Consider the following 15,415-nt stretch of genomic DNA (forward strand, 5'->3'; position numbering starts at 1 on the left):
ATGTGTTCCTTGAATCACAGAGTGTTTTGTTGGAAAATTACTTGGTGCAAACCTTGGTAAGGACTATTGCATCTCTGTTCTAGACCTTCTTGACAAATGTATGGTTTTAGAGATGGGTGGTTGTCTCAACCACACTTCAGCCATCTTAAGGGCAGCTTTTGGTAGGAGTGATATCCAGCTATGTAGGAGCTAGAGTGTCACTCCCCTCTCTCTACCAGCCAAGCAAGGTTTTGATGCTTGCTTGTGAGTTTTGATAAGGCATTCTGCCAAAAATCTCTGACAAGTAGGCATGGGAAACTATCCCATATTATTCATTATCTACAACCATACGGTCTCCAGAATGCTATGTTCAGTATGTTTAAGCATTGAATGCCAGTTATAGGTCATTAAAACAATATATACTCTGCCCAGATATACAGCACAATAAGTACATGTCTTTCATTCATTGTGTTATCAAATCAAAACATTCATATCAAATCAATACATTCTATTTACAATGCAACAATACCACTCATGTTTCCTCTTTAAACAACACACCCATGAAATGTTTGAGAGGCTATTAGCCCAAATCAAGTCCCTTTGTGTCCAGTAGTGGAAGGACTGTGTCCATCCCCACTAATGCTTTATAGTGCCTTCAGCAAGCTTCAATGTGTCCTTCAATTCTTAGACCTAATCCCTAGAAGGAGCTCATTAGTAGCATCTTGTTGCATTGGAAGACCAACAAGTTTTGAACAGACCAAAGTTTGTCTTTCACCAACTTCAGCAGTTGGTGTTTGCCTTGGCGAACAATCCTTGGGACAGCCCTTAGATCAGACATTGCCTTGCTCAAAACAAACCTCAACAGGTACATTGCATGCTTTTCCCTTCCTTAATACCACTTCTACCTACAAGACTGAAATTAGAACTACTGTCTTTTGGATTAAGTGTTAACCAAATTTCACCTGATTATCTATTTATAATGTCATTGATATTTGTGGTTGCTGTTTTTACGTATATTGGAGGATGTTTATTTTCCCAAAGCTATAACTACAATTATATAAAGAAGTGCTTTCTGGTTATAAAATATTTTTAGATTTCCTGGGCATTGAAAAGTACTTTTAAAGAGGACTACATTTTGGCTGTGCAACCAGAATATGCAACAAATATTGACTGATGGAACAGCATCATAATGAAAAATATCTTCTCCTGACTTTTAATAGCAGTTGGCAGTCCAACTTAAAGGTGCATTACTGCCACCAACTGGACTGGAGTGTGGTGTAGAGAATTGGGAAATAAAACCCCTCCTACTAGTTCTTTATCAAATGAAAACTAAATTACCCCAAAAAGCCTATAGATTGTGAATACTGAAAAACAATATTGTGAATTAAAGCCACTTCTATAACTTAGTACAGTTATTAAATGTAAACCATCAAACCCCAAAGATAGTAGTGCAGCTTTCTTTCAACCTTATATGCTTCACATTATACAAGAATGTGTTCAACTCTTTCATAATGATGACAAAACCTACACAGCCCAGAGTGATATTTTCCAAACAAGATATAATGAATAATTAAGCATAGTATGCTCAATTCTAAGTTGAGTCAATATAATTCCTTCCCTTCTTGTTTTACCCCCTTCTCCCCCACTAACCTCTAAGCTTCTGATTTGCTAAGTGGAAGGTCTATACCCACAGCTAAACAGCTTTTTTGGTGAAACAATGAACCAGCTCATTCTCCTCAGCACCTCTATGTGCAGAGACCCATAAGAAGCAGATATGTAAAAGGAAAAATATAGAAGGAAGAACATAAATGGAAGGAAATACTCTGGATCTGAGGACATGTCAAATTGTCCAGAGACTCTAACCATGTAATCACATCCCTGATTTCCTTAATGTTACTAGAATGTTATGTGTACAATATATATAAAATTTGCAACAGTAAATCCTTGCTATACTTATGGGATTGTCAAGTTGAATGATGAGAGACTAATTTAAGATTACTCCATCCACAACTGTGAGAGACTTCAAGAATAAGAAGCAGGTATAATGAAGCCAGAGCTTCATTATCAGATGTGTCAAAAGTGAAGAAAATGCCTTTTAGCAACCAAGATGGGTCTAGAGTTGTCCTTTAGTTCATGTGAAGGAGGGTCTCCAGATCACAGTTTGCTTCATCATGCACAACATTGTTCAGCACAGAGATTTTCATTTGGAAGAACCTTATTCACCTTCATTTAAAAAAATGGAGGAAGGAAGAAAATTGAGCACCATTGTTCCTTACACTGCAAGTCAGAATACACGAAGTTCTCCTCTCTAGTAGAAGTATGCCTTCTACAAAACAGAACAATGAAATCCTGTTGTTTGTTTCAATCACCTTCCCTGCTCTGAACACTCCTTCACCGTTTTGCACTGTAAGATTTGTCAGCTATTCATCCCCCCAATGTATCATGATAATCATAAAGGAAGAGGAAAAGTTCATAAGTGGGCAAAGTGGTGTGAAACACCCTGGTTTCCTTCGCTGCGTAAGTCTAGGGAAAACAACCTCCGGCCCCGCCAAACCCGTGAGATTGAGGTGCGCTCGATCCTACCCTAAACCCCAATTTGTGTGGATGCTGTGTCATTTGCTACCGTTACAAATTAATGCCACAAAATAACAGAAAGTACACTGCATACGATTAAAGGAACTATATTTATGAATCTTAAAGGGTTAGTAAGGAATAACAAAAAGAAAAGGGCCCATTCTAATTAAACAGTCAAATGTGCACAAGCTAGAGCTCATCTTGAACTTCTCTGTAAATCACACACTGGGCCGTCGGTCAATGTGAAAGCACACACCACCTTCTGAATGTCGTTCGCAATCCATCTTGATCAAACGGGTCTCCCACGGAATCGTATGCTATGACTGGTTCTCCCCAGCATCTTCTCTCTTCATCTCCTCCTGAACAAAAGCCTAAGACCAACCTTATTGTCCCTCACCAAGAAAACCTCCCACTAATTGGATGGCACACATTCCACATCATCCCTTATCTTCAACAATAATGCAAATAGGCTGAAAGGAGAACAGACTGCTCTTACAGAGCTGCTAAATGAAAAACCTACAGCATAACAATAAAGATGTAAACCAAGGCATTACAGTGTGTAACAATAAATTTAATTTAATGTTGAGATACAAGTGGCTTAACATAACTGATTGTCAAAAGTCCACAACAGCTGGAAGCTGAACTTCTTGCAAACATAACCACATACTTTTGATGCTAGTGGCTGCTGCTCATATGGTAGATGAAGGCAGGATAATGAGCACAGATTTGATATTTGGTTGGAATTCAAGAGTCCTTATTCTGTGCTGAAACTTCTAATTATATGGTTTGTATATTTTATTCAGTTAGAAGCATTTGTTAGAAGTTGAAGGTGTATCAATCAATATTTGAATCTGCCTTCCGTTAGAATGCCGAAAAATACTGTCTTTTTACCCAGGTCCTTGAGTACTGTAACACATTGGTGAATAATAAAATCGCCTTCAACTAGAATTACTACAGAAATGGAGTTATCTATCTGTTTAGCTTAAGAAAATGGAGAAAACTCGAGTGAGGGCAAAAGAAACTGTGTTAGACTCCTCAATCTTTTCCACCTTTTCAGATGCCTTTTTTCAGAAACTTGGTAAGTTACTGGTGAATATATTGCAATCCCTTTTGTAGTAGCCATCTACTGAGTATGGCATTTGTTACTGCTAAGCATACTTAATAGGGTATTGCCAGACCACACAATCTGATGCTGCCATCCCTGTCATCAGCAAGTGCTTCTGCTCATTTCTGAGATGTCAGTGACCAGATGAAAGATACTTTTATTTGGATCTATCCAAGTATAGCATCTTGTGCTCATGCATGAATGTCAATCCTGTGACAATGCATCCTCTTTTTTAAAAAAAAAACACCCTCACGGATATCCTAAGTACACTGTACATTCATTATGGAATCTGAAAGGAGAAATTATAATCTTGATAATTAGCTTCCCAAATCTGATTTACGGCCAGATTTGGGAACAGCTTCTTTCCAACTGTGATAAGACTGCTGAACGGATCCTGACCCGGATCTGCGCCGTACCCTCCAAATATCCGGACCTGCCTCTCGGTTTTTTTGCACTACCTTACTTTCCATTTTCTATTTATGATTTATAATTTAAATTTTTAATATTTACTATTGATTTGTACTCCAGGGAGCAGGAAGCGCAGAATCAAATATCGCTGTGATGATTGTACATTCAAGTATCAATTGTTTAGTGACAATAAAGTATAAAGTTCAGTCATTGATGAATTGCTATCAGCAAGGAATATTTGAGATCTTCCCAATGAAAGTAGATAATTAGATTAGATTATGAGGACACGCAGTCCTCTTTTATTGTCGTTTAGTAACGCATGCATTAAGAAATGATACAATGTTCCTCCAGTATGATATCACAGAAACACAAGACAAACCAAGACTAAAAAACACAATTATAACATGTAGTTACAACAGTGCAAAGTAATACCGTAATTTGATAAAGAACAGACCATGGGCATGGTAAAAAAAAAGTCTCAAAGTCTCTCGAAAGTCCCATCATCTCACGTAGACAGTAGAAGGGAGAAACTCTCCCTGCCATGAACCTCCAGCGCCGCAAACTTGCCGATGCAGCACCCTGGAAGCACCCAACCACAGCCAACTCTTGAGTCTGTCCAAAAACTTCGAGCCTCCGACCAGCCCTCCGACACCGAGCACCATCTTTGCCAAGCGCTTCGACCCCGGCCCCGGCAACAGGCAATAGGCAAAGCCAAGGATCTGGGGCCTTCCCCTCCGGAGATTCTCAATCGCACAGTAGCAGTGGCAGTGAAGCAGGCATTTCAGAAGTTTCTCCAGATGTTCCTCCGTGCTTCTCACGTCTGTCTCCATCAAATCAGGATTGTGCACGGTACCTACTTAACTAATACCGATATAATTTCAGAGCGGCCGTGCACTGCGTCGCGCTGCCATCTTCTCCTCCCCTCCTTGATAATAGTATAATACTAGTATGATAGGAATATACTAGTAATACTCTAGGTTTGGCAATATCTTAACAATATTAAAGGTGATGGTACCAAATTTTGCACAATAAATATGTTTAAAGCACCACACTGATAACGTAAGTTCAATCTTATCTCTTCATGCTTGAAGTAACACAATGGTATGCTTTAGAGCAAAAAAATTGGTTTCAAGTCAATGAATATTCATTATAACTAGAAATCAGAGATGAATGTCTAGAAATTAATCCAGTCCTATCTAGCAGTAGTTCTACATTCTATTCCACTTCTGGAAAATTATTTCACTGAGACTGTCTTGAAAGGAACCAAAGATCTTGCAGGAAAGTAATATCATATTTAGCCCTCAGAGACCAGGCACCACTGGGATAAAGGGAGAGATGAGAATTTTATGCGATGCTATGGAAATATAATGAACTCATTGAGGTACCATAGGAAATAGGTCTTTAGAGGTCTGGTAACAGTATTTAAGTTGCTTTTGATGCTGAAATAGTCATCAAAGCAAAATAATTAGAAGTTTTGGCACAGAATAAGGACTTTTGAATTCCAACCAAATATAAAATCTGTGCTTATTATCCTGCCTTCATCTACCATATGAGCAGCAGCCACTAGTAGCAAAATTATGTGGTTATGTTTGCAAGAAGTTCAGCTTCCAGCTGTTGACAATCTACAACCTGGGCAGCATTCCTATTGGATTTTCATGCCATTAACAGTAGTATTCAATTTTATTCTCCTGAAACAAAGTAACAAAACATTTATTTAAAATGTAAATGAATTTTAATTTAAATATTGAAATTAAAACTTAAAATAGGGACAAACCCACATGCCCAATCTGTTTTTTTCGTCCATGTTATCTGAAACATTTTCTGTTTTTCCTCAATGATGTTATTTGTCTTTCTTCCTTCCTCTCTCTCATAATGATGCCAATAAGATCAGCAGCTCCGATTAATATGGCACCTTAAGTGTAGTAAAATATCAAAGGCAATTTAAGGGAGCATCATGTAAAATTTGGCACTCACATGTGGAGAGGTTTTGTTAAGGAATTCTAGCACTTGGGTCTAGACAGTGGAAGGCAAAGTGATTTAAAATGGGGCTGCACAAGAATTTAGACATAGAGTACTTCACAGGAAGTTACAAAGGTTTTGGGCGAGGGAGGAAAACAGTGAGGATATCGCAAGAAGTTTCTCATGTACTTTGATGGAGGTGAATTGTTACGTTTCTAAAGGTGATGTGAGGATGCCGAACAATCTGAGATGCCCCCAAAGGGTGCCAAAGTGCACAGAGAATAGATCAAATATGATTTGGTACTGGAGTATGCATGAGACAATTGATGGAAGGTTTGGCCAAACAGTAAGATTTTATAAAGGAAGGAGTCATCAGTCAAGATTTCATTAGCCCAATACCAATTGTGCAATCTTTTAGAATAAGCCATTGATGACAAGGCTCTTCATATCTACTTTTCTGCTGGCACCCATTGCATACACTTACCCTGTGACTCCTTAAAATGAAATACAAACATTTGACACCTTCCTTCGATTTTTTTATAACCCCTTAAATATTTCAAGTACTTTCCATTTTAAAAAGTTTAATTCAGAAGAGGCCATTAATTTACATTAAGTTAAAGAAACAGGCAAAATTAAAAACAGCTGGCAGTATGGAGTATGCAATTAACTGGTAGTACAGTATCAGAAAATAAAAACATTCCCTTTTCAAGTTCCCATGTTCTTTGCAGGTTGTGCCAAAGTAGTTAACAGGCAATAAGGTTGCTTTCGACAACAATCTTTCCTTTAATGTCAGCAAAACCGAAGAGCTGGACATTTATTTCAGTTAGAGGGGTGGTGCATATGTTTACATTCAATGGGGCTGAGGTCAAGAGGGTTGAGAGCTTATGTTCTGAGGAGAGAACAGCACCAACAGCCTGTTCCAGTCCAATTATTTTGATGCAACAGACAAGAAAGCTCCCCAGCACCTCTACTTCCTCAGGAAGCTAAGGAAATTTGGCATGTTCCCCTTGACCCTCACCAATATCTATCGATACACCATAGAAAGCATCCAATCCAGATGAATTATAGCTTGATAACTGCTTTTCCCTGACTGCAAGAAACCACAGAGAGCTCTGAACATAGCTCCGCACGTGAATAGAAACCAACCTCCCCTCCATGGACTCCTCCCCGGGCAGCTGCAGCAGGCAAAACCATGGCCTCGACCTAGTCCAAGGCAATGCAATTTCCCCACCATTGGTCTTGTCAATGAACCAGTGAACAGAGCTTGAAATATACAATGTTTCCAGTGTCCAACAATCACAGTAAAATGTCCAAGATCATCATTCACTCTGCTTGTTGGATTGCCCACTGTCTTGACACAACAGTATGCACCAAGTCCAGGCCACAACACCACAATGGCATGCAATTAGTCCAGCTCTATTGCTATTGATCAATTCGCTGACGGGATAATCCTGCAGTACTTCATGTTCTTAGTATCCAGCAGTGACTGGTGATCATATAAAAGACAGATGAGACAAAGAAATACACCTTTGATTGGATCCGGAGTGGCTGCTGCCCCACCATATACTGGAAGAGACTCTGGGAAGTAACTCCAGGGTTGTCAAAATAATGGCATGGAATTATTTACAGCCATGAGAAGTGAAATAATAGATCAAGCCTCAGTTTAAAGTCTCATTCAAAACTAAAACATCCCCACCTTAAGCGTCAACCTAATGCTCGAGTCTCTGGAGTCAAAGTTGGATTCAAAACATTGCAATTTGGATATGATTGCATTACTAACAGCACCTAGTCACAGGATCTTAGCTTTTTTTGTGATCACATTGTTTTTTTATTAACGAATATTATTGTTAGGCTAAGATCACATGAAAAGTATTCATGGAATATGGAACGCAAACACAGGAAATCTGCAGATGCTGGAATTTCAAGCTGCCTGGCCTGCTGCGTTCACCAGCAACTTTTATGTGTATCAATGGAATATGGAGATTTGTTACATTTAACAAGAAAAGTATCAGAGTAAGAGTGCGGGAGCACGCTATGTTTTAACATTTCAGATGCTAACGGTCTTGATAAGGAGGATGCAGAGGGCGTTTCCTTTGGCAGTAAACTAAACTTAGGCTTTTTTTGTTTTAAAAAGAGTCACTTGCTTAAGGTACATGAATCAAAATATTTTGTTTCAGGGTATTGAGAGTCTAAGTCAAAGGACTGTGGAGAAGAGACCAATAGATATCCGATGAGACAATTATCATTGGAGGATATGAAGATAATTTTGGCATTACAATCTCACTAAATGGCAGTGCAGACTCGATCGATCCAGTAACCTAACCCTGGCTCCTAGTCCTGCCTTAGGGTCTCGGCATGAAACGTCAACTGTACTTTTCTTCCATAGATGCTGTCTGACCTGCTGAGTTCCTCCAGAAATTTGTGTCTGTGCCTGGCTCTTAATTCCTCGGTCCCTAAGTAACCAACGGTAGTTAGGCTACAGCGGTTGAAGAAGGTAGTTCGCTACCACTACCTCACTCTTGACAAAGCTTACATTAAAAAAAATTTGAAATGCTACCGCCCGATCTACGGAGTAGACGCGCTCATCAAGATGAGCAACCCCAACGCGGTCGCATCCTTTCGCGCCCACAACCGCACTTCACGACAGCCGCGCTTCTTTTGCGACTCGGTGACGTCGCGGCTGTGTGGAGTGACGTCGACCCTTTGTGTGCATCATGTCGGAAAGCGCGGCTCGGGGAGACATGCCGGCCAAGAGGCAGAAACTGAGCGATGAGAACAGCAATCCTGACATGTCGCCAGACGAAAATGTAAATGAAATTAAGCGGGATAGGGGCGGGGAAGGGAGGCGCTTTCCCACCAACTTTCCAAGAATGAGACTTTAGTTTAAAATGTCTGTCACCCAGACTTAGTCCCGGGGAGGCCTTTGCCGTGTGTGTGTGGTAGTTGGGGTGTAGGCCGGCAAAGAACGAACAACCTCCAACTTACCCACCGATGATGCTCTCTGCACTCCCTCGGATCTTCACTGTGAGCTTGATCTGGAGATAAGGGTGGGTGGTAGAAGAGAGAGATTTTAAATCTATTACCCTGTATTGATACATGGGAAGGGGATCTTCCAATAATGAGAATAAATTACCTATTTTTTTTTAAAAAAACACACCCAGTTCATGATCTGGGCTTCATTTCATTTAATTGTATGTTATTAACTGGTAGGTACCATGGTGTGGTGGCATCTTTTCCACAAATCTTGGTGTTGCTTCCATCTACTGTGCACACATTGTGACTACAAGCTATCATTCTTCAAATTGGTCCAAATAAAACCTAACTGTTTGACTTCGATACGTCGTCATCAGACCAAATCCGTTAGTTTCTGTACGAAGAGGAATTTAACGGATTTGTCCCTGCACTGTGTGGCTCTTGGTGTATTGCTAGCGTAAATACGGTGGTAAAATGTAGGTCAGGAACATACTATTTGCACGGCTTCTCTCACAATTTGTACAAACGAACTGAGTCTGCTGAGGACGTACCCGTGTAAAAACAACAGCAAAGCAGCCAGCTTCATTCATTGTGATAATGTGGATCCTCATAAATTGCCAATAGTATAGATGACTATAGTATTTCATGCCTTTTATCGTTTCTTGAGAAACTTTTTGCAATATGCTAATACATAATTTTTAAAACGGGTTTTTAATGATTTCTTTATTGGTTATAAGTATGATTTCTAAGTTTATACATAGCAATACTGATTGCTTGTTATTCAAGTACAAATTCTTTATTCCTATGGCTAATGTTGAGCAACGGTGAAAAAATTAATTCTTAAGTGTTTATCAGTAGTGCTAACAGGATGTGAGTTGCTGTAGTATCTGATTTATTTATGAATTGGAAGCTAAGTATTCTGTAGTCTGTTTAGGATGTTACAGTTAGTCATTGTAGAACCTTTAATTTTGCATTAGTACTTTTAGGTATTGCTCTGCTATACTATGCTATGTATTTACAGTCTTGGTTAGGTTCACTGCAAGGACGACCTGACGAAGGGTCTCGGCCTGAAACGTCGACTGCACCTCTTCCTGGAGATGCTGCCTGGCCTGCTGCGTTCACCAGCAACTTTGATGTGTGTTGCAAGAAATATAATGTATCTAGCTAGAAATATATCTTAACTATCCTTGGGAATCATTGGAACTCCTAGTCATAGTCAAAGCATAGAAGCAAGCCCTTTGGTTCGCTGTCGTACTGATTATCACTTAGCTGAATGGAAAATTCTCAATAAATAGTAATGTTATTTGTTTGATTTTAAAAAGAATGTTTATTACAAGTGTGAGGTTTTTGCACTTTGGCAGGACACACCAGAGTAGGAAGGGAACTGAAGTGTGATAGAACAAAGGGATCTGGGAATAATAAGGGATCCTTGGAAGTGGTGTTGCAGGTTCATCATGATCATAATGTTGCTGGGACTTAAAGACTTCAGTTTTAGGAAAAGGTTGAATAAGTTAGGGCTCTATTCCATGAAGCACAGGAGAAGGAGGGGAACTTTCACAACATATGCTAGTGTTATTAAAGCTGATTCTGATCTTCTAGAGGTATATAATACAATGAGGGCTATAGATAAGGTAAATACATGCAGGCATTTTCCACTCCGGTTGGTTGAGACTAGAACTCGAGGCTGTGGGTTTAGAGTAAAAGGTGAAATACTTGAGGGGGATCTCGGGAGGAAGTTCTTCACTCAGAGCGTGACGCGAGTGCGGAACAAGCTGCCAGCTTAAGTGGTGGATTTGGGTTTAAATGCAACATTAAAGACAAATACATGGATGAGAAGGGGTATGGAGTGCTATGGGTGGGTAGATGGGACTGGACAGAAAACTAACTGCCACAGACTAGATGGTCTGAAGGGCCTGTTTATGTGATGTAGAGCCCTAAGGCTTAATGACTCTTGGTTGACCATAATGATTGTACAGTACTTGCTCATGATGCTGAGTAAATATAGAAACTCAATGAAAAGTGTAATCTTGCATTTGTAAGATCATTTTTGTTTTCATTTATGTGTTTGTTTTATTTTGGTCTTGTTTTGTAGGATGATGCTGCCAGTATAGAGAGTGGTACAAATACAGAGAGACCAGACACACCTACAAACACACCAAATGTACCTGGAAGGAAGAGCTGGGGGAAAGGAAAATGGAAGTCCAAGAAATGCAAATATTCCTTTAAATGTGTCAACAGTCTTAAGGTTTGTGAGAACAAAAATGTCAATGTCTGATATTATAACTGGAATCATACAGGTCCAAATACCCAGTGATGCCTTGGCAATTTTATTCTTTGTTTTCCTGTTATTTTTTAGTCCACACATTTTCCTCCAGGTCAAGTATGCTGGAACAAATCATTGCTTTGTGTTGTAGCACCAGGAAGGGTAGTGGTGTACTTCATAAAATATTGTGGACAGAATTTGATACATCACCTAACTAGTGACCATTAACAATGTAGTGCAGGTTCCATTTTACACCCCATGTTAGTACTTACTACTTATTTAAGAGCCTTCTCAAATCTATTCAGATTTGAAGATCTTTTGATGTGATTTACTACATCTTGGTCCCCCTCAAATTAATATGTACTCTGCCCCTACGATACAGATCATACTTTCTCCAGTTAGGTAAGAGCTCCAAGGAGAGTGTTCAAACCTAAGGTGCAGTAGGCAAGCAACTGGGATGACTTAGGAGATGGAACATGAATGGGCAAATGTCACAGAGTGCCCCTATGGCTGTTTCTTTCAATAACAAGGATTCTGCTTTGGATGATTTTGAGGAGTGGATGGTGAGGGGGTTGTGGGGGGGGAGAAACAACCTACCAGGAAAAACTGAAGCAACCAGATCTCTGGCTCTTTGGCTCAGAAGGGAAGGAGGGAGAAGAGGAGAGGAGTGGTGATAACGAATTCAGTAGTGGGGGAACAGATACGAGAATCTGTAGATGTGAAAAAGATTTATGAGACAATGTTACCTCTAATTTGTAATGACCAGTGTGCACAAAAATTCTGTGCTGTGCAGTTTTTTGCCCAGTGACGACAACATGTGCGTACTGAATTTTTTTATAAGGGATATTTATTTTAACAGCTAGCAAAACACTGTCAATAGGAACTCAGATCTCCTCTGGGTTTGATTGCTCTCATCCATCTGCATCTCATAAAACATCTATAACAGGCCTGTAGGGGGAAGTGAAGGATATTATTGCCGGAGTTCTTGCACACCATTTGTATGTGATTTGCTTGCTAAATGACACTTCTAAAGAGTCAAGTTTCCAAATATCAAACAACAGGAATTCTGCAGATGCTGGAAATTCAAGCAACACGTGTAAAAGTTGCTGGTGAACGCAGCAGGCCAGGCAGCATCTCTAGGAAGAGGTGCAGTCGACGTTTCAGGCCGAGACCCTTCATCAGGACTAACTGAAGGAAGAATGAGTAAGGGATTCTTCTTCCTTCAGTTAGTCCTGACGAAGGGTCTTGGCCTGAAACGTCGACTGCACCTCTTCCTAGAGATGCTGCCTGGCCTGCTGCGTTCACCAGCAACTTTTATGTGTGTTGCTTTCCAAATATCACTGCACTTCTTTCCACGTGCAAATTCTCCAGCAGCTTTTGCATTACAACATTGCATGCAGGTAACATCGTTTTCTGTATTGTATATAAACATTTCCCGTAGTTGCACGTTCTGGACCTCATGGGCTATTGGTGTAGCAGTTTTTACTGTTTCATTAAGTCATTTTGCTTTAAAAGAACTAGTTCTTTTGTGCCTTATGTCCTTTGGAATTCGGCATAGTGAATCAATAAAAACGGTGCATCTATTTCACTGCAAGGTGTAATGTAGGTAAGGCAGATGAGCTTGGCGTGGATTGGCACGTGGGATTACGACATTATTGCTGTTAGTGAGACTTGGTTGTAGGAGGGGCAGGACTGGCAGCTTTATGTTCTGGGGTTCCGTTGTTTCAGACGTGACAGGGGGAGGGATGAAAGGGGGAGGAGTGGCATTACTAGTCAAGGAAAATATCACAGCTGTGCGTAGGCAGGACAGCCTGGAGGGCTTATCAGCAGAGGCCATATGGGTGGAGCTAAGGAATGGGAAAGGTATGACCACACTAATAGGGTTGTATTATAGACCGCCCAATAGTCAGAGAGAATTGGAGGAGCATATCTGTAGAGAGATAGCAGACCGATGTAAGAAATAGAAGGTTGTGATACTCGGGGATTCAACTTTCCACATAATGACTGGGACTCCCACACTATGAAAGGGCTAGATGGCTTGGAGTTTGTCAAATGCGTTCAGGAAACTTTTTTAAAATCAATACATAGAGGTACCAACGAGAGAGGATGCAATACTTGATCTCCTATTAGGGAACCAGACAGGTCAGGTGACAGAAGTATGTGTAGATAAACATTTTGGGTCCAGTGGCCATAGTGTCATTAGTTTCAAGTAAATTGTGGATAAGGATAGGTCTGGTCCTCAAGTTGAGGTTCTAAATGGGAGAAGGGCCAATTTTGTGGAAATGAGAAAGGATCTAGGAAGAGTGGATTGGGATAAGTTGTTTTCTGGCAAGGATGTGTTCAGTAAGTGGAAGGCCTTCAAAGGCAAAATTTTGAGAGTGCAGAGTTAGCATGTTCCTGCCAGGATTAAAGGCAAAGTCAACAAGCATAGGAAAACTTGGTTTTCAAGGGATATTGGCAATCTGGTTAAGAAAAAGAGAGAGGTGTATAGCAGATATAGGCAACAAGGAACAAATGAGGTACTTGAAGAGCATAGAAAATGTAAATGTAAGAAAATACTAAAGAAGAAAAAGAAGACATGAGGTTGCTTTGGCAGATAATGGGAAGGTAAACTGGAAGGGTTTCTACAGTGTGCCCTCCCAAGGCTGTGGTCAACACGCTCCTAGAAGACAGCGGCACGGCTAATGTAGTTGAACTGAACACACTGATGAGGGAGAGGGAGAAGTGGAAAGTCCGTCATCGTGCCCGACGCTGGCCCCTTAGGCCTGAGTCGACGTAGTGGTTTCTACAAGTATATTAAGAGTAAAAGGATAGTAAGGAACAAAATTGGTCCCCTAGAAGTTCAGAGTGGTCGTGTCTGTGTGGAGCCTCATGAGATGGGGGTGATCTTAAACAGTTTTTTTTTTGCATCAGTGTTTCCTCAGGAAACTGGCATAGTGTATATGGAAGGAAGGGAAACAAGCAGTAGTGTCATGGAACATATAGAGATTAAAGAGGAGGAGGTGCCTGCTGCCTTACAGCGAATAAAGGTAGATAAATCCCGGGCCTGAAATGATATTTCCTCGGACCTTGAGAGAGTCTAGTGTAGAAATTGCAGGGGCCCTGGCAGAAATATTTAAAATATCCTTAGCCACGTGCTGGAGGATTGGAGGGTAGCTCATGTTGTTCCGTTGTTTAAAAAAGGCTCCAAAAGTAAACCAGGTAATTACAGGCTGGTGAGCCTGACATCAGTAGTAGGTAAATTATTGTAAGGTGTTCTGAGAGATGGGATATATAAGTATTTGGACAGCCAAGGGCTGACTTAGGATAGTCAGCATTGCTTTGTGCGTGGTAGATCGTGTTTAACGAATCTTGTAGAGTTTTTTGAGGCGGTTACCTAGAAAGTAGATGAAGGAAAGGCTGTGGACGTTGTCTACGTGGACTTTAGTAAGGCCTTTGACAAGGTCCCACATGGGAAGTTAGTTCAGAAGGTTCAGACACTAGTTATCTATGGAGAGGTTGTAGACTGGATTCGAAATTGGCTGTGTGGGGGAAGACAGAGAGTGGTAGTGGATGATTGCTTCTCAGACCGGCGGCCTGTGACTAGTGGTGTGCCTCGGATCTGTGCGAGAGGACATGGCTTTAGGGTGAAAGGGGAAAGGTTTAGGGGGAATTTCTTCACTCAGAGAGTGGTGGGAGTGTGGAACGAGCTGCATCTGACATGGTAAATGCGGGCCCACTCTTAAGTTTTAAGAATAAATTGGATAGATACATGGATGGGAGAGGTCTGGAGGGTTATGGGCTGGGTGCAGGTCAATGGGACTAATGGAATAAAGTTTCGGCGCAGACTAGAAGGGCCGAATGGCCTGTTTTCTGTGCTGTAGTGTTCTGTGGTTCTAAACAGATGTGATATACCGTAGGTTACCCTGGGTAAGCAAGAAAAGAGATTACTGCACCTTTGGTGATGATCCTTGAGTCCTCATTGGCCGTAGGTGTAGTAACAGAAGATTAGAGGGGGCAAATGTTATTCCATTGTTCAAGAAAGGTAAAGGGGTAACAGGGAATTATAGGCCAGTGAGTCGTCCATCAGTGGGGGCATTGGCAAACATTTGGAGAGGATTCTTAGAGAAAGGATTTATGAACATTTGGAGAAGGATAGTCAACATGCCTTTGTG

General features: G+C 40.7%; 1 protein-coding gene across 2 annotated transcripts in view; it reads left to right on the top strand.

Annotated features, from left to right (window-relative positions):
• Nucleotides 1–8,722: 8,722 nt before the first annotated feature.
• The window catches only part of eed (embryonic ectoderm development), a 28,938-nt gene continuing 22,245 nt past the window's right edge, over nt 8,723–15,415 (top strand). Inside the window, exons 1-2 of one of the 2 annotated variants that reach the window (XM_072263346.1) lie at nt 8,723–8,832; nt 11,091–11,243. In XM_072263346.1, the coding sequence (XP_072119447.1) occupies nt 8,740–8,832; nt 11,091–11,243 (246 nt within the window). In that variant the 5' untranslated portion in view covers nt 8,723–8,739. The remainder of the gene's footprint in view (nt 8,833–11,090; nt 11,244–15,415) is intronic. The other variant, XM_072263347.1, reaches the window with a different exon arrangement.

The sequence above is a fragment of the Mobula birostris genome, chromosome 7, assembly GCF_030028105.1.
Source record: "Mobula birostris isolate sMobBir1 chromosome 7, sMobBir1.hap1, whole genome shotgun sequence".
Taxonomy (NCBI): domain Eukaryota; kingdom Metazoa; phylum Chordata; class Chondrichthyes; order Myliobatiformes; family Myliobatidae; genus Mobula; species Mobula birostris.